Below are 25,537 nucleotides of genomic sequence, written 5' to 3'. Positions count from 1 at the left end.
TTTGGTCAGAATTTGACCAAAATTTTAAAAGTCTATAATATTTTTTTATTTTAAAATAAACTGATCTTTTCATTTTTTAATTAAAAGAATTAAAATGTTTAAAAAAATAAAATAACATAGTGTGAAATATATTATTTTACTATTCTGACCAAATTTTCTGGCCAAAAGGATCTTTGGTAAAATTATCCCTATCATTTACTACTTCTTGAATCTTGTGTCAAGTCAATAGGAGTAGTAGACAACTATTATTGGAAAGAATAAATACTTGTCATTTCACAAGATTAATGCGTAAATGACATTATTCTTCCTATTTAACTCTTAAGAGTTATTAACCTTGAAAATATGAAATTAACCAACATAGGAAACTAAATTATTAATTCACGTTCATGGCCAATTTAATTAATCAAAATAAATTAATTTATATTCATTTATTGGAAACTTAACTTCAAGAAAACATTAAATAAGATTAAGCGTAATCTTACCTAGTTTTTTTTTAAATGGCGTGAAATCTAAAATATTGACAACTAAATAGGAACGGAAGGAATAAAAAAGCTTTGTCATATTTCACTAAATTAATCTTATTAATATTTATAATAAATAAAATTATTTGAATTTTCAAATGAAATAAATAAAATATTTATTTTTAACATTAGAGACAAATTATATGATATGAAATGGAGGAAATAATTTTTAGTACACAGATATTTTGAACATGAAGTTGATTTACCAACATGGGTTGTGGTACAATGATGGAACTGTTCCACCCTTAATTTAAGGTTTCGGATTCGAGCCATGAGTATGGAGAAAATCATGTAGAGAGTGTCACATCTAAATGGACCCTACAATGCGCAATTTGACTCTAATCGGACCTCTAATACAAGCTCTGAACATCGAGTAAAAAATAATAATAAAAAGAACACGAAGTTGATTTGGAGTTTAATATCCCTTCGTTCTAATATATGTTGTATTGTTTAATTAGGTAGTTTTGAAATGAAGATTTTTTAAATTTGTGTATAAAATAAATTTTAGATATTTTATGGTTAGAGATTATTTTATTAAGTACAAAAGCTAGTTTTTGCATTAAATTAATCTTATATATTAAAAATAAATATCTTTTTGAATAGACTAATAATGAAAGTAGCCACCTAAAATTCACCGATTAAAATATTACTTTTCGAAATCTTATGTAGTAATTTTTATAGAATAAAAAAAGACCGGCCATGCTACCAGAAAACGTATTTGGATAGTTTTGTTGTATTTAAAATTCATAAATGTTGCGTGAGTAAAATTTTCTTTGAAAAGCAACTAAAAAACCACGTCACCTTAATATATTAAAAATGAACAGTTATTCAAGAAAGATGTGCAAAATCTTCATACTTCTTGATTTTTTTTAATTAAACAAAGACATCATCGATATATTTTTGCAAGAACACTATTAGTAATAAGATTTCCATAAACAGAAACTTTCTTATTTCCACAATCCAAATTTCTATAAAAGAGGAACTGTTACACCAAAATATAGAATTTGAATTTTTATAATGAGTTTAAAATATTATCAACCAAAAAAAAAAACGGAGTTTAAAATTTTAAAAGTTTTATATATTAATAGTTAGGGGTGTTCATGGTTTGGATAAAAACTGATCCAAACCGAAAAACCAAACCAAATCGATTTAATTTGGGTTTTGGTTTGGTTTGGTTTTAGATTGTTAAGAACCGATAGTATTTGGTTTGGTTATGGTTTTGTTCGAAAAAAATCGAAGAAATAACCGAACCGAACCGACAAGTTATATACATAAATTTTATTATTATACATACATAATATATTATATTCATAAACAATTTTAAAGATTTTATATATGTTTCATCAAAATTTATTTATAATTTACTTATGAAAGAAAAAATGTCTAAGGTGAGAACATTTTTTTTATTGGTTTCANCCACAATCCAAATTTCTATAAAAGAGGAAGTGTTACACCAAAATATAGAATTTGAATTTTTATAATGAGTTTAAAATATTATCAACCAAAAAAAAAAAGGAGTTTAAAATTTTAAAAGTTTTATATATTAATAGTATATGCAAAGTTCACAATAAAAGGAGTGATGCGTATGGATTAGAATGAGGATATCATAAATTGTAATAGATTTGAATCGTTTGATAGAATGTATTAAAAAAATAATATAGTTATTAATTTTTATTATTATTAAAAAAATATTTGATATATTTTTCGATTTATATATTTGCTATATATGACATTATGCTATACATAATTAATAGAAGAAAAAATATGATACTAACAATACATTTTACACTCCAAGATGATGCATGCATCAGCTGATTTGTTCTTCAGTGGATTGAGAATTTTTTTTTTGAAAACTCAAATATATACATACCTGGAAAGAAATCAATGCAAATTCTTGAGAATATTTTCTTTTCTTTAAATTAAAAACTTTGTACAGACTTAAGTGTATATGCTGGTTACGAAATATTATTTTGCGCACGTGCTCAATATTTATTTATAGATTTATTTTTTTAAATAATGTTAATTAAATTATTTTATTAATTATAAAATAAATACTTGATAAATATTTTTAATATAAGTAAATTTTAAGTAGTATTAATTAATGATTTAAAAATTTAGTCTAAACTAAAATTTATATATGTGTGTGTGTCTGAGGAGTCAATTATCTCATTATTATTTTTTTCGCAAATCTAATGAAAAGCGATCCATCTGAATGTCCATAATTAAAGTATCTTTTTAATTGGCCGTTGATTTTTTGTTTAAAATAAGGGATAAGGGTCTGAAAAATATTCCAACTTTGATCGGATTTGTTGTTGCGATACTAAACTTTCACAAGGACCTATTACCTCCCTAGACTATTTAATACCGTATTTTTTTACCACCTGAACTATTTAATAGTGTATTTTAAAGGTATATATGTGCCCATGTGGACACATTACTATTTATAATTTTGCATTATTTTTTATGTCCACGTGGGCAAATATATATGTTTAAAATACGGTATTAAATAGTCTAGGGAAGTAATAGGTCCTCATGAAAGTTTAGTATCGCACAACAAATTCGACCAAAGTTGGGGTATTTTTCAGACCCTTATCCCTTAAAATAATTACAAAATTTTACACAAATATTAGTGACATTCAAACAATAGAATTATGACTAAAATATATGAATTTAAAACTAAAAAACATAGCTAAAATTGATCTCATAACTTTAATAAAATTGTATACTAATTAAATTAAAGTAGAACAAAATAATGTTTATTTTATTTTTTCTGAAAATATGGTAGCTAAAGTAGATACGTCAACGAATACATGCCTACTTCAATCTCAACTCTCTCCTATATAGCAAGAGAAGAAAAAAACAAAAAGAAATTAAAAAAGCATCTTCTAATAAAATCCAACTAATTCACAGCTGTTCTATACGTTGTTGTTTTTAACAAATTATATTTTCCTCTACTATGTGACAAAAACTAAATCCCCGATTTAAAAAAAATATGGCAATGTTTTTAAAGTGTGAATTTAAAACTAGACGCATCAAATAAACTATGTTCATTAACAATCATGATATTTATAGGTAACAATAACAACAATGCAAATCTAATGTAATGCATGGATAAATTTTTAAATTTGTAAATACTCATAAGTAATAAGATTTTTTTTTAAAATGCTAACTTCATAGTTAAATGTGCTTAGCTAAATATCACAAAAAATTAAATTATAATTTATCAATAGCTAAGGGATCAAAATGCTATTCACGGGGAAAAAACAGGAACAGGGCCGACTCTTGCCTTTGTAAAATAAGGCTCATGCCTTAGGCCCCCAAATTTTGGGGCCCCAAATTATTATCAAGAATAAATTATGTGTTAAATTTTTATAGAAAAAATTGATTAATTATGATAAAAATATATATTATTTTACCCACTTTAACATCTTTTATACTTTGTTAAAAATAAGAATTAATAGTGAAAAATGTTGAACAAAGTGAATTACAATTTCTTTTTTATTTCTTTTTAAATTTTAGTTTCAAACATTACAACAAGCATATTAAAATGGTGTATACCAAGTCATCAACTTCTTGAATCAAATTATGTGGTTTTAACTCTTATCTTTATTTAATATTTGTCAACTTATTACTTTAAAATTATGTTAACAATTCATATAATAATTGCCTCACTGAAATGATATTTTCAATGTTGAGTTGATAAAATCTTACCTAAAATCAATAACTGAAAAACAATATTAAATACTAATAATTTTCATCTAAATAGTGTAAGAAAAATAAATTTGAATAAATATGTATACAAAGTTTGTTTATATCTTAGGCCTCAAATTGAAATTTTGCTTTAGACCCCCAATTACGTTGAGCCGCCCCTGAACAGGAATAGTGATATATGTTACGTTGGGAATAAGTGCAGCAAATCTTGTTATAGTATCTAAGATTTTATATATGATAATTGAATTTGCTCTTTTTATCTCGGTTTTTTTTTGCACGATATGATTATTCTTCAAAATAATAAATTTATATTTTTATATAATTTATTTTATATATTTAACTAACGAATGTAATTATTCGTTAACGGAAAGGTAAAAAGTCCTTCTCCATAGGCCAAGTAGTTGCATGGCGTGTTCGTTTAAACCTGTTACATTATCTTTTTGTGTGCATTGTTTTACGGTCAATTTTATAAAATAAAAAATGATGTATGACCTCTCAAACAAGAAATATCAAAGAAAACAACAAATAAATAACAAGAAATCAATAAAGTAGTGTAATGCTTGGATTCTTGGACAGTTGAAAGTAAGCTGGAGTTTTCAACATCGAAGAAAAAAATTACATTAGTCTAAGAAAAATAAACTTTACTTTATAGGTTTATATTTGTGAAATAACATAAGAATTTAGTTTTTTTTTTTTAAGAAAGTACATTTCAATTTGATAAGTGATCATATTTAAGCATTTGTTTCAATTCATTAGTCTTTTTTTTTTTGTTCTAATACTTACCTCATTGGATAAAAGCAGAGATAATATCTCAAATGACCACTCAACTATAATTTTTTTTCACATAAAATTACTCAACTTTGATTTTTAACTTAGAAGTTACTATGAGTTTTTTCACAGAAAGTCACTAAACTTTGATTTTTAACTCAAAAAGTCATTCATTTTTTCATAGAAAGTTGCTCAAAAATAGGTGTTTACTTAAAAAAGTCACTCAACCTATTTAATTAATTTTTTCAATAAAATTTGTTGACATGAAATTAACTACTAAAATTTTAAAAATTAAAAAAATATTATTTAATAACCCTCCCCTCTAAATTTAACTATTAAAAATTTCTTATTTCTACATGAAAATTTTAATTATATTTTAATTTTTTTTTCTGTGCTTCTTGGAATCGCATCCTCTAGTTTCCATGGGGAATGGGGATTAAGTTTCACATACTGCTTTCTTTTCCTAAACTTTAATACATAAATTAAGGAATAATATGAACAAATTTACATGATGATGCAGACAATTCAAAAATTACCTTCAGATTTCAATTAAGAAATATAATTTTTTAACCAATCATGATTTTTTTTCTCATCGATATTGTTGGTCACTAAACAACATATAGATAAATACAGCTAGCTAGTCAAATTGGCATATAATGTGATTTGCAAGATCTCAAAGAATCCATAAAAATATGCCGTGCTACTTAAAGATTTTACATTGAGGAATAATAATTTGACTCCGTATATTGATTTTATGGTTATTACCTGGAAATATTTTCCTAATTATATTTTTAGAGGGTCGAATCAAGTGGGGCGGGTCATTAAATGATTTGGAAAATTGTATATAATAGCAAACTATTAATTCAAATAAAATGTTATAAATATAGTTTGATTTAATTGTACCTCATAGCAAATTGTTGCTATTTCACCTCTCTCTCCTGGTGAATCTCGCTCGCCACTCTCGTTCTCTCCCTCGCCTCTCTTGTTTTTTATACAAACGCAAGTGTATAAAGTGCATTTGTGTTTGTATAACGCAAGAGAAAATTGTGTATATACATATATTTTCGTTCCCCTCTCCCAGATCTCGCTCGCCACTCTCCCAGATCTCACTCTCTCACTCGCCTCTCTCACTTTATACAAAAGCGCAAATGTATAAAATGCGTGAATATTGTATATATACATATATTTTCATTCACCTCTCTCCCCTCTCCCAGATCTCGCTCGCTCACTCGCCTCTCTCACTTTATACAATTGATCTTTTTGTATATGTATACCAAAACAGATTATACAACTGCTTTCTTTTGTATATGTATAGAGAAATATACATATTTATGTTTGCTATGGAGCGCAATTATGCAAACTTTACTATAGCATACAAATATGAATTTTGTGTTTGCTATATGTGAAAGTTGCTCTTTAAATAATATCTTTTAAATTTTAGTTGTGAAGAAATTTTATTAAAAAAATTAATTAAATAGGTTAAGTGACTTTTTGGGAAATAAGTTCATAATTGAGTGACTTTTAAATTAAAAATCAAAGCCAAGTGACTTTATATGAAAAAGTCCGTATTTGAGTGATTTTTGAGTTAAAAATCAAAGTTAAATGATTTTTTGTGAAAATATTTCATAATTGAGTAATCATTTGTGATATTATCTCATAAAAGCATCGTATAACAATACAAATAACGTTTGATTGAAAACTATTTTTTTTTCACTTTTACGTGGGGACTTAAATGCATACACTATATGTGTATTTCATGATAATTATTTACAAATTTTGTGTTACTAAATTTTATTAACATATTGATATAAAACATTAACACTCTGTTTGGATCATTGTTACTCATTGTTTCATAATGTATTGTACTCTATTGTACTGTATTGTAAGGTAGATACAATGTTTGGCTAGATTGAATTGTTTGTTATTGTTTAATAATTTTTTTATTGTTTGGTTTGACTGTATCGTATTGTATTGTAATTTATAAATTTACTAAAATATCCTTAATTATTATAGGGTTAGAGGTTTGACTAGAATTAAATAATATAAGATAAAGGGTAAAATAGTATTATGAAATATTATGTAAAGATATAATTGGAAAAAGAAATTAAGTAACAATGGAAACACACCAAATTGGTTGTTCCATAAAATGGAGGTTTTCATTGTTACGTAACAACATAATTTAACAATACAATACAATATATTTTAAGTAACAATAAAAAACAAACATTGTAAATATAGTAACGATACAATACAATACAATACGATGGGTAACAATGTGTAACACTATGGAGAGATATTGTAATACAAAGTTATATGGTAGATTAAAACATACATTCCTATTTAGTTGTCACTATTTTAGATTTTATTCTTTTTAAGAAATTAAATAAATTTATTATTATGCCTTTATTTTGTATTTTCTTAAAGTCAAATTTTTAACTATTAATAAATAAGATCTACTTTTTTAAAAGTCCAAATCAACATTATTTCATATAAAGAATTACAAAGTAAAATAAATAAGCAAACTTATACTTATTTTCTTATACTCCATGGATATTAAATTACAAGTGAAGTATATTATAATTGAAATGCATTAAACAACTATTTCAAATTTTTGTGTTTGAAATTAGAGCCTGAATTGATCCCAAATTAAAAATTTTACACTTAATTTCCGTATAGTATTTTATGCAAATATATATATATATTTATTTATTTTACCCTCCATCTTTTATTATTAACTTAATTTCCGTATAGTATTTTATGCAAATATATATATATATATATATATTTATTTATTTATTTATTTATTTTACCCTCCATCTTTTATTATTAGTTTGTTTGTTTGTTGAGATTTTTGTTCGAATGTAAGATTTTTAGAGTATAGTGGTAGGAGTAATTAATTAAGTAATTACAATGAACATAAATTAGCTATTTTTTAATGTTGGTTAAATGCATATTCAAGACTAATAATAACTTTATAAGATAAAAATATGAAGAATAGTATCATTTGTGTATTGATTTTGTAAAATGACAAATACTTAAATAACATATATTTTTAGTAAGTACGACGTATAAAAATAGGAACAGAGAGAGTATAGTAGCAGTTACTTATTTAAACAACTAGCACTAATAAATTCATTTAAAAATTGTATTGTGATTTATTAGTGATTTATTTTGGTACTAATAATTGATATTGTATCACAAACACAATATTTTATTTTATATAATTGATCGTTAATGATTGTTATGCTATCAAATTAAGCATAACTTGACAAAATTAGTAAATAGCCACTAATACTTCCATTAGAGTATACTATTTATATCACTTCTTGAGGTGTAGACCTTTACATGGAATTTGTTAATGTCTGTTACTTTATGCACCGAACTATGTGTCAGTTTTTCTAATCGCTTTTAAATTTCTAAATATTAAATATATTTCTTTATTTTGAAAAGGAAAAAATGTGAAGGACATTTTGCTACGGTACTGTACTTCTTTGTTTTGTTTTTAATTAATTAGTTAATAATAATAAAAAAAAACAGGAAAAGCTTGGCGACCACACTTTCTAGTCTTTCAAACTCGCACGCAGAAAACGGAGTACTAGTATTTAAAATTTATTTATTATTTTTTTTTTCCATTTTCTGGTATTTGTTTCCGTATATGTCTCTATTTTTTATTTTCTGATCTCCAAATATTTCATAATCCGCAGCACACGGATGCATAAATTTCTTCTTCTACAAGTGTTTCTCTCTCACCATAACTCTTCCATATACAGACTTATTAATCTCTTTTAATTGTTACTATAAACTTTGTTTATCATCATTATCTATTCCAGATTTTTTCGCTATAAATACAAGAAAAAGACGGAACTGAATTGGGTTCTATTATTATTGAATTTTGATTATATTCTTTATTGGGTTTAATTCAATTTGACTGATTTGCTTGCGGATTGTTTTGATTCTTGAGTTAATTTTTCGGATTTTTGAAGGACAATGTTCTGTTTTGGACTATGTTCTTGTGAATGGCGTCTTATATTGGTCTCTTTTGCAAGTTTTGAAATCTAGGGTTTCACTGTTTCCTTGTTATCTGTAGTGGGTCGGACTGATTTTTCACCGAAGAGTCATAGTTTTCTGGTTTCTTGGTTTATTCATTGGTGTTACTGATTGAAATTTAGTTGAGGATGGAATAGGGTTCTCGTTGATGATATATAGTGCACAGAATGAATAATCCATAGTGAATAGCATTGTCTGAAATCTTTTAGAGGGTGGTCTCTTTTTGAATCATATAGGGTTCTGGACATTTTTAATCTGACCCCTATAGACTGATTTTGTTTCTAAAGCATATTCAATGAGAAATATGGGGAGTGCAGACAAGTAGTCGAATCGTATTAATCTCGGGCTGGATTGACTCATCTAACTCACCCTTAAGGAGGTTGAGTGTTCCTCTTTAGTGTGATTGCTTATAGGATTATGATTTTTTGTCTTTTGGGGTTTAATTTTTGAAAGAGAGAAACTGGGTTGCTTGGAGGCATAGTATAGGAGTCCATTAGTAGTGCTATGGAAACAAGTGAACCTACATTAGCCCCACAATGGTTAAGGAGCAGTAAACATGTGACAAGCTTCGTCACCGCGTCATCCCCGTTGCATCCAGGTTACTTTCATGCTCTAATTAGTTTTTTCTGAAACATGCATTTTCATTTCACTTGAACTATTTGCTTCTTTCTGTTTTCATTATAGATGATGCCGCCCCATCAAAACTTGCACACAAGAGATCACTGTCAGTGAATACGGACAATAAAGAGTGGAGGCGTCCTGCTGCATCTGATCGAGCCATCTCATCACGGACTCGGTGGAGCTCCAACAGTAGTAACTCCCCTAACTTTCAATCTTACAATAGTTTTAGAAATCATCACAGAGACATTGACAAAGACATTAACAATTACCGGGAGACATCAACTTTAAGAAATCATAGGTCTAGGGACTTTCCTGATACTTCGAGGAAACATCACTGGGAAATATTTGAGGAAGGGTTAAGACAGTCACCTTCAATGACTTCTGGTAGAATTAGTGAGAAATGGCCTAGGAATTTGAGCAATGCTGGTAAGATCAAACTACCTGACAACAATGGCATGCTTGCTTCAGTTTGTGGTGCGGATAAAGCAATTGAATGTGGCATCCGACCCTTAGTAACTGAAAAACGACAAGCATCACCTGGCCTTGGAAGAGTCGGATCTCCTGGTTTGGGTACCAGGACTCAGAGTATACCAACAAGTCCATCAGGCACTACTGGCAATAAGTTGGCATCTGCGTTAGCAGTTACTACAGCAGTGGCCGGCAACGATAACTCTGGTCTATCTTCCATGAAACGAGCTGCCTCTTCTGGACTTTCTTCTCCAATTTTTAGCAAGTCAAGTGGCAGATGTCTTAATATGGCTGAAACTGTTGCAAAGGGTCTTCCTTGTGCTCAGACTATTTCCCAGGTTTGTTTCCCTTTTTGTTTATATGGTTGTGGCTTACATGAGAAAATTCACATGCTCATACTCTTAATGTTTAACATAACAGGTGTCCCAAGCAAATCACCGACTTGAAGAGCTTGCTATGAAGCAATCTAGGCAATTGATACCATTGGTGGCTAAGGCCTCGGTAAGAGTTTTGCAACCATCTTCTTTCCGATAGCTCATAGCTTATGTGTCGAAGTGCTTATTTACTTCCTGATCTTCTTCTTTTGCTTCCTATAGATGTTTAATTACTATATACATGAACTTCATAAAAAAATTTTAAATCACTATATACATGAAAGTCATTCGCAAAGATTTACTATAAAGGGCAGTTAATTGATAGAATTGCTTGCCCTTGTATGATCTAACACCTTTATTAGAAGGTTTAATTGGGTAGCCTTTGGGAATTCTTAAGTAATGCTTCAGAGACTCTACGAAGTTGATTTTCTCACCTTTTCCACTAGTGATTACTATGAGTGTGACACTCAAGTGTTTCCCTTCTCTTGCAGGATTAATTATACAAATGCATTTATTACTCCCGTGTTTCCCTTCTCCTGCACGATTGATTATACAAAAGCATTTATTACTCACACGTTTCCCTTCTCTTGCACGATTAATTATATAAATGCATTTATTATGCATAGCTAGATAACATGGTCTATGTGTATCCTGACCAAGGACAATTTACTGTCAGTTACCAGTAAGAATCACATAGACAGTGTAACAATGACAATCCAAGAGAATCAATGATGTTCTGAGAAAAAAGAGTTATTCTATTTTTTATTGTGCTTCTTTGTCCATTTATGATACCTCGTGCTTGGCTTGAACTACATGGATATAGTTTCTAAAACTGGATTATTTGCTATTCAAAATCACACAATTCTGTTTAAATTAGGAAAACCAGCTAATGAATCAGGAACTTAGTAAATTGTGCAAATTAATGGGTAAACGAATGTGAATCATTTCACGCCTGCTTATAACCCGTCATTGCCCCCCTTTCCCTCCCTGCTTTCTGTTTCTTTTGGGATTGTTTGGAAATACATTCTGCGGTCACATAAGTAAGTTTGTTCACTTCAAGACAGCTATTTCTCATACTGGCTTGTCTAATCATTTTCTCCTTCAGTGAGAAAGCAAGACAGAAGTTGAATATACTATTAGGCATTCGCATCCATCTCACTGTCCCCGAGTTCTCTTCCTCTCGATCCAACCAATACTTTTTGACCTTTAAAGATGTGTATTATGATTTTTCTACATAGTTGATGCTTGAAATAGTTCATCAAAGTGTATTATCTTATCGAAAGAAAAAAAGGTCACGGAAGCATGTAAGAAAACAAATTTTTACTTACTAAAAAAGAAAAAAAATCTCGTCTTCACGTCTTTCTTCTTGAACATTTAAGTTACTATTTCCTTATAAAAAAAAACATTTAAGTTGAAGAAAAGAAAATCTGATAACCTTTTTTTTTGTGATGTTAAAGACTTAGAAAATTATATGTACCTTTATTTCCTAACACAATTCATTTATGGCTTTTTAAACTATGTTATATTCGTCGTCTAATTCGTAACTTGGGAGAAATAATGAAGTATTCTTGGTTTTAATCCTCAATCTAGTAATTGTGGCTTGTGGATTTCGATTCTTTGTGTGCTCAAGCTTTTGAGCTCAACTTTTAATAGCTATTTTACAGATCATGATTTAATTCATAACTTGGAGAACTGATGAAACCGGTTCTTGGTTTCAATCCTTGTGTGCTCAAGCTTTTGAGCTCAATTATTAAAAGTTATTTTAGGATTGTATAATTTTCCTTGGCTCTATATCTTGGGCAAATTATAGTTTATCTTATATCCCAGTTGATGAAATATAAGACAGATTTTGAGTTACTGTGAAAAGAAAAAATTAAAATTGAGGCTTGACTTGTACTTTTAAACACTGAAATTCACACACTTTACTGAGTTCAACCAACCAACAACCATTCTTTATTTATTTTTTCTTTGTTGTCTATTCTCCTGACAACTGACGGGCGTGGTAAGTTGTGGGGATTATTTATATACAATCTAGCAACAGATCTGGTGCACATACAAGTAAGTAGTCATAACCAAAAGAGATGCAAAAAGAAGGGGCTTGTATTTTAGAAAATGTTTCTTTAGTTGTTACGTTGAACTGTCTAATGAGCCCTTGACATACCCATATGCCGTTCCAACATTTCAAAACCTCATTCACTCTTAATTTTCTGATTTGGAATTATGAGGCAATTCTTGGAAAATATTGTTGTGCTCAAAAACTATATACGAAGATCCGACTCAGAAGTATTTTTGGATTCAAGGATAAATTTCAAAGGGTGGTGTGGGGTGGGGTGGAGAAGACAGAAAGTCGAGGGCATTATGATTGAGTTTGACATTGTCATGACAAAGCATTTTTTTCTATGGATGATAGATCATAACAGACTTGCCTACTATTATCCTGAGTCCTGACTAATCATCATGCATCACAAGGTATTATGGATGAGCTGTGTTCTGTGTTCATAAGAATTGTTCATGTTGCAGGTAGGACTTCATGTCTCGGTTAAACTTGTCACCTGGTTTGGGACATAGACATGACCAATTCTCACTAACTAGGGGAAGACAAACCTTCTCTCCTATCAATATCGATTGTTTACCCTTTCCTTCAAATGTTAGGTCCTTATTTTCTTGGTGGTGCTGGGCTGCCATTTCCCAAAAGCATATGAGTGAGTTGCTGTCCAATTTTTATGGCCTCTTATTGAAATAACAAAAAATAGAAAGAGACTAACCAAAAGGGAACTGCTTACAAAGACACAGAGACGGCTTGTTCAATTGTCACTATTTTCAAGGCCTACCTATAAAAAATACAAAACCTGTATGAGGGGAAATGACAGATGGGATGACTGGATCCCCCTTCTCCATGTCAGCCTTTCCAGCAATTGGACGGAAGGAGGTTTTATATCACTCTCATTTTCCTGTGAACTACTGGAAGTAACTATGCATGGTTTATCGAAGTGCACTTATTGTGTACAAACGCCTACTTACCTAGGTTACAAAATACATTTGCTCCTAAAAGGAAGGACCAAAGTTTATCCCGTACAGCCCTTGCTGGTGGTTTGTATATGATAGGGCCTCATGTAATATAATGTCAAACTGCAAAATGTCATCCATTTTAAATTTGGAATCTTCCTCTTTTTAATGTTGCATGATTGCTTGCTCTTCCCTTTGTGACATGTATTGTCGGTGTTTCAGTGGAAAACAAATCTTATTTCTTTGTTTATGACTTGAAGAATGCCTATATGAGAATTTAGTGGCGGAGCCAAAAATTTAACGAAGGGTGTCCAAAAAAGCTTAAACACTGCAACAAGTGAGATTCGAACTCGCGACCGCCTTAAGCCTGAACTTCTCAGGCGTGCCAGAGACCACTAGGCTACAACACTTCATTGTTTCAAGGGTGTCCAAATATGTTATTTAACCATTTAACATATCATTCTACTTGTATATATAGTATAATTTTCCGACGTGAGTATATAGTTTAGCTATGCTACTGTATGAGATCACACATTTTTATCTTCTAATCCACCATAAATCCTTTCATGTATCCGAAATTGTGCAACATCCGTGAGTTTTCTGTTTGGGAAATCTATGTTGGCTGACAATATTAAAAAAAATATCGAAATTGCTGTGTAGCCTATGTATTTTCCAAGAACTGAAGAGCGAAAATTCAAGATTGCTTCTTTTGTTGTAAAATTTCTTTTTTTATTGGTGTTATTTAGAAAATGTGCATAGTCTAATTGCAGGGAAACCATTTATGTATACTTTCCTATACTTGAACAATCCACGTTCTACACCATTATGGAAACATATGGCATGCCTTTCTGAAGGCGTTTTAGGGAAAATTATGAGTGGGGACTAGGTTAACAATAGGAAGTTATGGAAAGAAGTAATAAGTGAAAGATGGAAGGAAGTCATAATGTGGTGGTAGAATACTTTATCTGATTCCTGCAGTCCCTATTTTTTTTGTTTTCTGCAGCTTCATTTAGTAATTCATTTCAGTCCAATTTTGTATACCACTTGTTTCCCCCCTCCCCCGTAGACCCCATTAATCATATGTTCGACATGAATTACTATCTTGATAAGATACAATTCTGCAATCTTTGATTTCAGGTGCCAAATCCTTCTGATAAATCTAGAACCAAGGTTGAGTTGCGGCAACAAATCGTCTCATCGTCTCATCCTGTCGGTCACAGTCTCTCAAGCGTCTGCATCTCAAGCAGGATTCACATCTATAAGCCAACAAGAGAGAGGAATGGTGTTTCTTCTGTTGTTAACAGTAGCTTGAGCCCAAATATACACAGCAGAGGGCCAAATGCGCTTTTGGCTGTTCCCGTGTCTGCTTCTACACACAGTCCAGCAAATATTGCAGCTCCCTCTACCTTTGAACCCAAGCCTGTTGGGACAATGGTGCAAAAGAAATTATCATCCCAAGCTCGGAGTCGGAATGATTTCTTCGATCTTATGAGAAAGAAATCTAATGCACATGGTATCACTCAGGATCAAGACGCCTCACTATCTGATGAGACCCCAAGGGTCGAGCAATCAACTGAGATCTTGGGTGAAAATACATGCAACAGTGACTCTTCCGACGGAAAGAATACTGACAAGAGCTTTTCAAATTGTGATGCAATGTTGTGTTCAGACGAGGAAGAGGCTGCACTATTGCGTTCTATGGGCTGGGAGGAAAATGCTGATGAGGGCGGCCTTACAGAGGAGGAGATCAGTGCCTTCTACAAAGATGTTACAAAGGTAGTTGTTCTATCTAGTTGACGAAATCATATTTCTAATACATGGAGCAGTTGAAATTTTATCTGAACATGCTCTGATAGTTTTTATTGTATTACTAACATTTCTTCTCAGAATAGGTGCAGGGCATCAATTCGAAGCTGTTGTTAAGAAGTACAAAGCTCCAGTTTATTGACTGAAAATATTTCCTGGCACTAAACAACCCTTTTTTTTTTGTGCAGTGCATCAATTCGAAGCTGTCATTTAAGACAATGCCAGGCTTACAATCGAAGTTTATGTTGCCTCTCCACTCTGGAATTGGAGGTGTTGGCGCCATTTCTTCTTGATACAGCTCAACCCAAATGCTTGGTTAATGATTTTTGTCTGTACTTGATTCAGAAACTTTTCTGATCCGTTTCTTGTTCGATAGATTTTGTGGGAAGCAATGAGAGAATAGAGAGGGTTATAGTTTAATGTGCTTTCCCAGTCCTGTGGATGGATCTTGATTGGTTTTGGCACCTTTTTACTTCATAGATTCTGGTAATATATAGATTGTGCCTTTGATTAGGAGGGTTGGAAACTAACTTCTTAAGAATGACCCTATTAATTAGAGTTTAAAATGTTAGTTGCCTCAACTTTACAAAAGAAAATTGTTTCTAGAAATCATATCTGCTTTGAAAGTAATTATAATAATGTGCATGCAGCATGTTGAATTAGGATTTGGTATTGTAGGTTTTTATTATGGTTCTTTAGAGTTGAGGTTGCTACCCATATGCTTCTTTGATGCTTATATTGTTAGGTAAATAACTTTTTGCCACGATTTGGCCAGTGTTTGGCCATATATTTTTGGTAAATTATCTGGATGATAATTTGGGTAAATTTTTACCATGTGTTTGGTCATAGTATTTGGGAAACATATTTCACTTTTTAAAAAAAATATGATTTACACCCATAAGTTTTAAAAACTATCAAAATTAATCATATGTTTGTATTTTATAGCAAGATAGAAACATTAACATAGCAAGATTCATAACTCTCTCAATAAGCAATTGGATCTTCGTTGCAACAAATAACAAGTAGTGTCTAGTAGCAAATAACAAGTATGCACTGGAACAATGTGGTAATTCGAAATGTGTGCAATAAGCATCATTCCATACATGGTGAAGTAGATGAAGCCCAGACCCTGAGCTGATTGTTCGCCATTTTCCACAACACCATATCATCACTTTCATATTCACTGAATATGTCATCACTATTTAGGTGTTCATGTAAAAAATTATGTAATACAACGCAAACAACTACTATAAAGGGTGATTTTATAAAAGATAAAAGTTTGGTATAGAATTTGAATTTTTAAAAGCTCCCCAAATAATTAGATTTGATCCAAATACTAGATTTTTTTCTAGGATTTGGAAGGGTTATTTACCAAAAATATTTGTCAAATAATGATAAATTATATGGACAAATACTATTTATCAAAAGAAAATTCAAATTTTACTTGGGAAATCTATGGCCAAACGGGTCCTTGGAATCGCTCGTGAACATGTCTAGTCAACTAGTGTGCCCTCCTAATCACCGCTCTAATTGGGTCCTTCAGTAAATTAGGTTTTCAAATTAACAGCCGAAAATAGTACCTCTAATTGCTCAATTATATTGCTACTTATTAGATAATAGGGATTGTTAATTCTAAAATGTGTACATTTTGGACCACCCTTTTTTCACAGTCTGTTAATTAATTTTTTTTATGGCTTTTTTGAAAAGACATTGTTATGCTGTGTTCTAATTACAGAGTTAATAAAGGAGGAGGAGGCCTAATTCAATTATATAATGATCAAAAGTTTGATTCTAGTAATATTTTTGAAATAAAGTCAAGCTAGAGGAAATTAAAAAACCAAAGTCAGGGCAACTATTTAGTCAATTGGACCAAGTTATCTTAATTGTCACCATCTCCAAGATTGGATTGGTCCTCGATCTAATCAATTATTTTACTATTTGATGATATATATAAAAATTAAATCAAGATTAGTTTAGGTCAAAGTATATATATTAAAAATCAAATTGGAATCATGTTAATTCTTATTGCCATCATAGTGATTAAAACATTACCGAGAAAATAGGAAGATCAAGTCATTTGGACACATGTATCAGAGAAGTTGACTTAATTTTAAAAAAATAAAAAAGTAAATAGCTTTTGTGAGAAGAAATGACTTCTAGCAAGGATATAAAGATTAGTAAGAAATATTCAAATTATTGGAAAATGAAGATTATTATAAGAAAATTGACGAAAATTATCACAAAATTCAAAGGAAACAATTATCCTAAGTATACAGATTATCGTCTCTCTATTTGTGCAACGCTTATGTCATATTCTATTTCATCTAATTGCACATATATAGTTCAGATTTAGGGTCGTTTGGTAGAGTGCATCATAAAAAAATGATGCATGCATCGATTTTGTATATTACTAGCATGATAAAAGATATAATTGTCCTTCAAAATACTTTCCACATTCTTTCCACCATATTTGTGGAAGGTATTTTTATAAAAAATAAAATAAAAATTATTAATAGAAATATGTAATTCATGTTATTTTTAATACACCAAATCAAACACTGCATAAGAAATAATCTCAACATAACTAATACAAATATTACTTATACACTCTATTCAGAATTATTTAATACATCCTACCAAACGACCTCTAAAGAGGCTCAAAAAATCAAAGTGGATAAAACTATACTCCTAATAAGTCCATATATTTGCATATGGATTATTATCTCACTTAATTATGACTAATAATAAATATATATTTTTTAATTCATTTGATCACCTAATTATTTCATCAAACTAGCTACGTAAGATATTGCTGCGGCGACGCTTGCTCTTCCTCAAATACCCCGCCTACATAAAAAGTCCGTCACCCAAAAAGGACCTTCCCTTTAGGCATTATCTTCTTTTATTGAGGGATCGAGTTAGGTACAAGCAATTTTTAAAAATAAATATTATTTTGTCAAGAATCATCTTTCATCCTCATTTTGTCATTTATGGGTTATTTGATTATGATAATTTGTACCTAATTTTATTAGTTACATAATAGGTCCATCATTTTATTTCTTCGACTAAAGCAAAAAACCTATAGTCGCATAAATCTTTGGCTAAATTTTGTATGTGTTTCAATTCAAAACCTAGCTATAAATAACAACAGTAATTATTTTGACTATTATGACACTGAATATTGTTTTTTCAACTTTATTAATGAGAAATTCAACACAATTAGGTCCCCGGATGAATCCTTCTACTCGTAATTTTTATATTAGATGGAAATTTTTTGATCCTAGGCCATGCTTGAATTGATTGTGTGATGTGCAACGTCCATTAATATTGTTTCATTAATGTTCATTGACTATTGTGATACTGAATATTGTTTTTTCAACACAATAAGGCACGTTTGTATATATATACCATTAAGCACCCAATTATATGAATTTTGTGGTAAAATATGGATAACAAAACCTAATTATACAACTAAGCACCCAAATTGCCCACATGCAACAGTAGTTTAATCTTTCACCAACATAGCAGTATTCAAATTAATCATTAATTTAAAAAGTGTACAAAATTCAATGTGAACAAAAAAAAATACAAAATATAGATAAAATCCACACAAAAAATCACGGACCCAGCCAGATTTGAATGACCCTAAGCAGACAAATTGATGATCTCGTGGTGCATAGACCCTTCTTCCTCCTTGCGATGCAAAGGCAATGTCAGGGAGTTAGGGCTCTCACCTTCATTTCAAATCAAAGAAAGAAGTTCGATTCGGGTCCTTTTCCGCGTTCCTTTATTCGGGATCATTCACTTTTATTAGATAGTTATATATACATAACAGACGAAAATAGTGATCATAATTTTTCCTAGTGAAATTGAAGTTGCATTTGCCATCGTTCTCAATTATGCCATGCTAAATTATAATAGGGAGTAAATATGAACATGCATATTGGACCACTACCATTTGCGGCTGAATGCGTCTTTTTAATAGAGCTCTAAAACATAGTTTTTCTTTTTATTATTAGTAATAACACTACTTTATAGTATGCTTTAATTATATTGCGGAGGTGCGTATCTTTCTTTATAAAAAAAAAAATTAAAAAACGTAACCGAACTATCGATGTGAAATTCAAATAAACAATATTATACATCCGTTGTCTCATTTTTGTCACATTACGCATAAAATTTAAGAAAGAATAAAAAATGATTAAAAATTTCTAGTCTAAAATATAATTTTAGATATTTATGTGATTATAAATTATCTTACTATAGATAAATGAAATTAAACTATTTCTTAATATAAAAATGTGATTCTATATTTCTCTTAGATCGGACAATTTAAAAGATGAAGTAGTAAGACATGGAATTAGATATATCAAATTTGAAATGAATCTAATGAATTATTCAATACATACTAATTTGACTAATTCAGACTCAAATTCGTGATCTTTTATTAAGAATAGAGATATATGCTTGCACCCACCCTTGGTAGTATATATAACAATGTTGTCCCATATATGAGGGGTTTTAATAAGGGGGATATCAATTTTAAGTTGTCGGACTAAATTTTCTTATCTTCACTATTTCCAAGAACCGATTGGTCCTCGATTATCCAATTTAACCAAGGAAGGTACTTATATATAATATTTTTGGTTATTTTTACTTGTCCTTTAAATTATTTTGAGATGTCTAATAATATTTGTTTAATTTATAAAATTAATGAAATAATTTATCAATTTATATCTATTTTATTTTTACTATTAGAGATTATTCATTTTTTCATTGTTTTAAAGACATTTAGTAAGGATGATTTGGTAAAATTACTTCTTAATTTTTGTGTTAAGGCAATAGTGGACAACTATTATTGAATCGAGTGAGTATATACTTCCTCTGCCTAACAATAGTTTTCCACAATTAGAGATTGAATAATACTTTTCAGAATGTAAATTATATTTTGATCTTCTAAAATCGAACAAGTATTATTGAACGATTATTTTTAGTACAGTGAACAAGTAAGATGGATTGAGGGAATAGTATACCCAAACTTAATTGGAATCAAGTCAACGTGCACTAATTAAGTTTAGTGAGAAAAACTTTAATTGGAAATCAAGTCATTTACTACGTTGAATTGACATTTTGGACATAAATCAACACATGTTTGGTTTGAATGACATTTGGATTAAAAAAATAAACTTACATCTCGCCCTCTAAAACATACGGTCATTATAAATTTTTTTACTATTTTTTTTTCACATGTGCATTTTGATATATTGTTTTTTTTTTGTTTGTTATATACATTTTGTTGGATTACCATGAATTAGGTTCCTAAATAAATTAATACATCGTTATTATTGTTTTAGTTTTTTTTTTTTACAAAGTAGAAATAGTAAGGAAATATTTCCTCTGTCCCTAATTACTTATCCACTTTTGAATTGTCACATCTATTAAGAAATCAATAATTAACATAGTGACTTTACCATTTTACCCCTATTAATTATGAAGTAGGAGAATTAAAAATTTAAGCTTTTCAAAAAGTTCTACATTTTTCAAAGTAATTAATTGAGAGTATAATAGATAAAAAAAAATTATACTTTCTTGATTTGTCAAAATGAACAAGTAATTAGGGATAACTAAAAAAGGAAAAGTGGACAAATAATTAAGGATAGAAGGGAGTATCTTCTTCTAATTTTTGGGTACTAGAAAATTGGGAGAGGTAATAATTTGCCACGTGTGTACTTTATGAAAATATTACTCCACTAATCTTTTAGACATGACTTGTAGAGTTGTAGTATATAAATTTATTTGGCTTAAATCATCTGCGGCTTTTTAAAGTTGTCTGCATAATTCATTTAGACACTTCAACTAGGACTAGTACCTATTGCACACTTTTATCTACCTAAAACATGTTTCTATTAAACTTTTTTTGATAATCAGTAACAAAGATAAAGTGTGTGTGATACACTTGCTATGACGTGGCAAAAATGACTAATTAAAAGATGACATGTGTCACTTGACCCCAACAACTATAGATTTATTTATTTTTAGGTTAAAAAGAATGAAAATTATTCCAAAGAAATTTTATATTTATTTCTTAATTAAAAAAAATAAATGAAACCCATTTTACTAAACCCCACCCTACCAACCCCCTTTCTTCTCATCTTCTTCTCATCAATTTTTTTTCTCAAACCACAAAAACCTTCACTGCAAATTACTTGCAGATTCAATTTTTTTTTAAAAAATACTTTGTATTCCTAATATGTGAGAGAGAAAGATATTCAAAGAGATTGATATAATAGTGATGAAGAAGTTTGTCAATGGTTACTCATCCGAAAATCGATTGCAAAGAAAAATCGAAAGGATCTAAATTAATTTTATCGAAAATTATTTTTCATTCCTAATACGTGATAGAGAAAGATATTCAAAGAGTTGGTACAAGAGTGATAAATAAAGGAAGTTTGCCAATGGTTAATCATCTTGAGATCGATTGTAAGGAGAAATCAAGAGGACCTAAATTAATTTAGCGAATTATTTGATATTGTTTTTGATAAGTTTAGTGAGTTTACAATTTTATCTGAATGGTAATATTTTTTCGGAGGTGACCGAAAATGTGTTAGGGTTTTGCCCTGATATTCTTACCTTATTTGAAATTTATTTTTTCTTAAAAGAAAAGACAAAACATTACCATAAATGTTTTTACTTTTCATGAAAGGAAAATATATTTTTCTTCTATATTTGGTTTATTATTTCCTTAGAGGAAAACTTAGGAGATCTATAAATTGAAGACCCCTCTTCTCATATCAAAAATACAATAGAATCCACAATGTAGACATTTAAAGAGTTTAGTTTATGGGGAGATTTATTCTCTCAACAGTTATAATATTTTTCTTTTAAATTAGTTTTCATATTAATAATATTATGTTTTAGTATCGCTTTATTTATCATCTAATTTATCACCGTCTTGATTTGCAAATTGTAAGCTTCCGCATGATGCCCTAATCCCCTTCAGAACCCAACAAAATGGAGATGGAACGTCGACTTACTTTTGTTATCCCAGTGTTCAAAAATCTACTTTCGTTATTTTTCTTGCAAATTCAGTTACTTTATTCACTTTTTTTTTATGAATATTGAAAAGAAATAGAAAAAGAAAAAAACAAAAATAAATAGAGATTCTTTAGTTGTCTTTGAAAATTTAAATTTGGGGAAGAAGATGACTTGAAGAGGGGGTAGGGGTGCTCTTTCTTTTTTGAATTAAGAATTATTTTATTTTTTAAATATATTAAAAAATTATTTTAATTTATTTAAATGCCAAGTGTCAATTAAAGAAGAAAAAATGTAAGTCTTTTTGGAACAAAGTTAAAAATAAAATAGTATTTCAAAAACTTTCATGCGTCCATAGAAAGTGAAAAACACTTTTTTTTGCCATATCAGCATTTTGTGTTTAATAGGTACATTTTTTGAACAATTTAAGTGCTCCATAGTTCTAGTTAAGGTGTCTAAATGAAATATGCGAACAACTTTAAGGGGCCGTGGATGACTTAAGCCAATTTATTTTTTAATAAAATAGTATTTGTATTTTATTAAGTATGTAAGAATTAAATATTGCATATAGTTTAGAGGCTCATGAATCAAAGTGGATTTTGAATTTATTACTTATAGGTAGACCTTCATTTAGGGTTGGTTAATTGAAGAGGTAGGTTGGAAACTCATGGATCAAGAAAGAGAACCAAAAACACTAAACTATAAGACCTTGGTCAAGATAGTAAGACAAACTTTCTTTTATACTTCATCCGTCAACTTTTAATTGTTATAGTTTTTTTTTATGGTCAAACTATAAGAATTTTGATTAATATTTTATGACATATTTTTTCATTACATTGATATGCAACAAACTGCAATTAATAGTACTTTTACTATAATTTTTGAATATCTAATTTTCTTATTTAAAATATCGAATTAATGTATATACAACAAATTTCAATTTATAGTACATATTACATTAATTTACGCACCAAGTTCTATAGTTGCATAGATTGGGGAAAAATATTTATATAATTAACTTATTTATTAGTAATTGTTTAATGATTTTTTTTATAAACATGCATTAATCGATTTAATGTAGACATTATATATATATATATATATAAATTCGAATAATACTTATTTTGAAATAAAAAAGATATAAAATTAAATACACTTTTTAGCTAGGGCTTCAATTCCATTGCAGGCAAGAGATTTGAATCTTTTTTCACCGTTTATATCTAATATATAACTTAAATCATATTTTCTCTTTCTCTTAATTATATAAGAGGGAGTTTAAGCGTCTTCCCGTCAACATGTTTCTTTGTTGATCGCGGGGGCAGTTTGGTCATTTAATGTATTGACATAACAATGTAAAGTTCATTGCTAAATCAAAACAATAAAAATTAAAAAAAAAATAAAATAAATAAAAATAATATATATATATATATATATATATATAGGTGTTTAATTAATTCTATCAAGTTGTGTAGAGTGACCTGATCTGCAACCATTTGTATAATTTAATTAATTTATCACACAATAATACGTATTTAGTTAGTTTAAAGAAGCAACGTGCAGGAGAATTTGCTGCGGCGACGCTTGCTCTTCCTCTATGTTCACGCCCATAAAGAAATGTCTTCCCCAAATATATATATATATATTTATTTTAAAAAATAAAAATAAAAATAAAATCATTCCCTAGTATAAAAAGTATATAAAAAATTTACATTGCTATGTCCAACAAATATCAATATTTACAATAATTATTATCACGTATATAATGTCGTTTGGTTGGAAAGAAGTTATTTCGAACATAATTATTTCGTAATAAGTTATTCCACCATATACATGGAATAACTCGAGGCATTACTATGACAGAAATGATAGGACAAATTAGCAAAATACACAACTTATTTTACTACGTTCTTTAAAATTCCTTACCATTTGAAATTTTTTTATATAAATTCCTACTCCCTCATATTCTCGGATACATCACTTTACGTGATGTATCCGAATCCGGAAAACTATGTATCAGGACGCTTTGGGATGTATCTGGATTCCACTAAATTTAAGGAGATTTTGTAATTTGAAAAGAGTAGAAATAAAATGTAATTAGCTCTTAACACTATGAGATTTATGTAAAATTTTCATAAATTAATCTTATATTTATTTTGTAATTATTATACCTTTTATATACCTCACACCAAACAACTCTAATTATTATTTCTGAATAGTTTAGTAAGTTGTATTATAAAAAAAATACATTATATCATTTTCTATTAAAAGCATTATACCAATGAAATATAGCAAATAAAAAGAACAATATTACTCATCATGTTACGAGTGACTGTGAAACATGAAACTACAAGGAAAAATTAAAAGACTATACTATTTAAGACCTTAATATGGGGACTTGTTAATTAATTATTGAATTATACAAAATTAATTAATTCCATGCTAAATTGACTGGATAGAAAGCCTTCACCGTTGACTAATTATTCATTTAACGAAGGCAAGAAATGCCAATTAATTAATTAGTACAATTCACTAATCACTTATCCATAATTAATTAAGGAAGAGGTCGACAACAAGCGTGGGATGTTACTTGCGAAAATGGAGAAAAACACTTTCTAAAAATACGTGATACAACTATTTTCCTCCGTCCACTTTTATTTATCTAGATGAAAAAATCAAGAGATAATTTATCATTTTATACTTATTTCATCATTATTATTACATATTATTTATTTTCAATATTTAGATAACTTAAAATTAATAAGACTGTACCAAAATAAATATGAACAAGTAAAGATGATGCGGAAGTAATAATTATTTATTTTAAATTAAGTATCGTTAGTCTATATAGGGTTGGAAGAGACCTGATTCATTTCTCATGTCAACGGGGCCAGTCCTTTTTCCTTTTTTTGGGCTTAAATTATAAAATAAAGGAAATAAAAAAAAAATAAAAAACATAAACTAGTTGAGATGCGTTGGAGCTGCTGGAATTAATTTCTTTTTTTTTCTCCATTTTATTCGCTCGAGAAACAAAAAAAATACCATATTATATAATGATTATATACTGCTCCCTTAACCTTTGGCATTACAGATCCCAATTCTAAAATTAATTAATTAATTAATTCAGCTTGACAATGGTCTTTTTAACCATGCCGTTTTGCCTATTTACATTTGACACCTTAAAGA

The 25,537-nt window shown here is 29.2% G+C and overlaps 2 protein-coding genes across 2 annotated transcripts in view; one reads left to right on the top strand and one right to left on the bottom strand.

The window, feature by feature from the left end:
• Positions 1 to 25,537, bottom strand: part of LOC125873047 (uncharacterized) — a 121,340-nt gene that overhangs the window by 29,762 nt on the left and 66,041 nt on the right. The gene's annotated exons all lie outside the window — the stretch shown is intronic.
• Positions 8,697 to 15,838, top strand: LOC125872997 (uncharacterized). Its single transcript, XM_049553835.1, has 5 exons — positions 8,697 to 9,645; positions 9,732 to 10,474; positions 10,557 to 10,637; positions 14,654 to 15,292; positions 15,511 to 15,838. The coding sequence occupies exons 1-5, from the start codon at positions 9,552 to 9,554 to the stop codon at positions 15,613 to 15,615; spliced, it is 1,662 nt and encodes a 553-aa protein (XP_049409792.1). The 5' UTR covers positions 8,697 to 9,551; the 3' UTR covers positions 15,616 to 15,838.

The sequence above is a fragment of the Solanum stenotomum genome, chromosome 1 (assembly GCF_019186545.1).
Source record: "Solanum stenotomum isolate F172 chromosome 1, ASM1918654v1, whole genome shotgun sequence".
In the NCBI taxonomy this organism is placed as follows: Eukaryota; Viridiplantae; Streptophyta; class Magnoliopsida; order Solanales; family Solanaceae; genus Solanum; species Solanum stenotomum.
The sequence above is the reverse complement of the archived record's forward strand: the minus strand, read 5'-3'. Positions and strand labels throughout refer to the sequence as shown.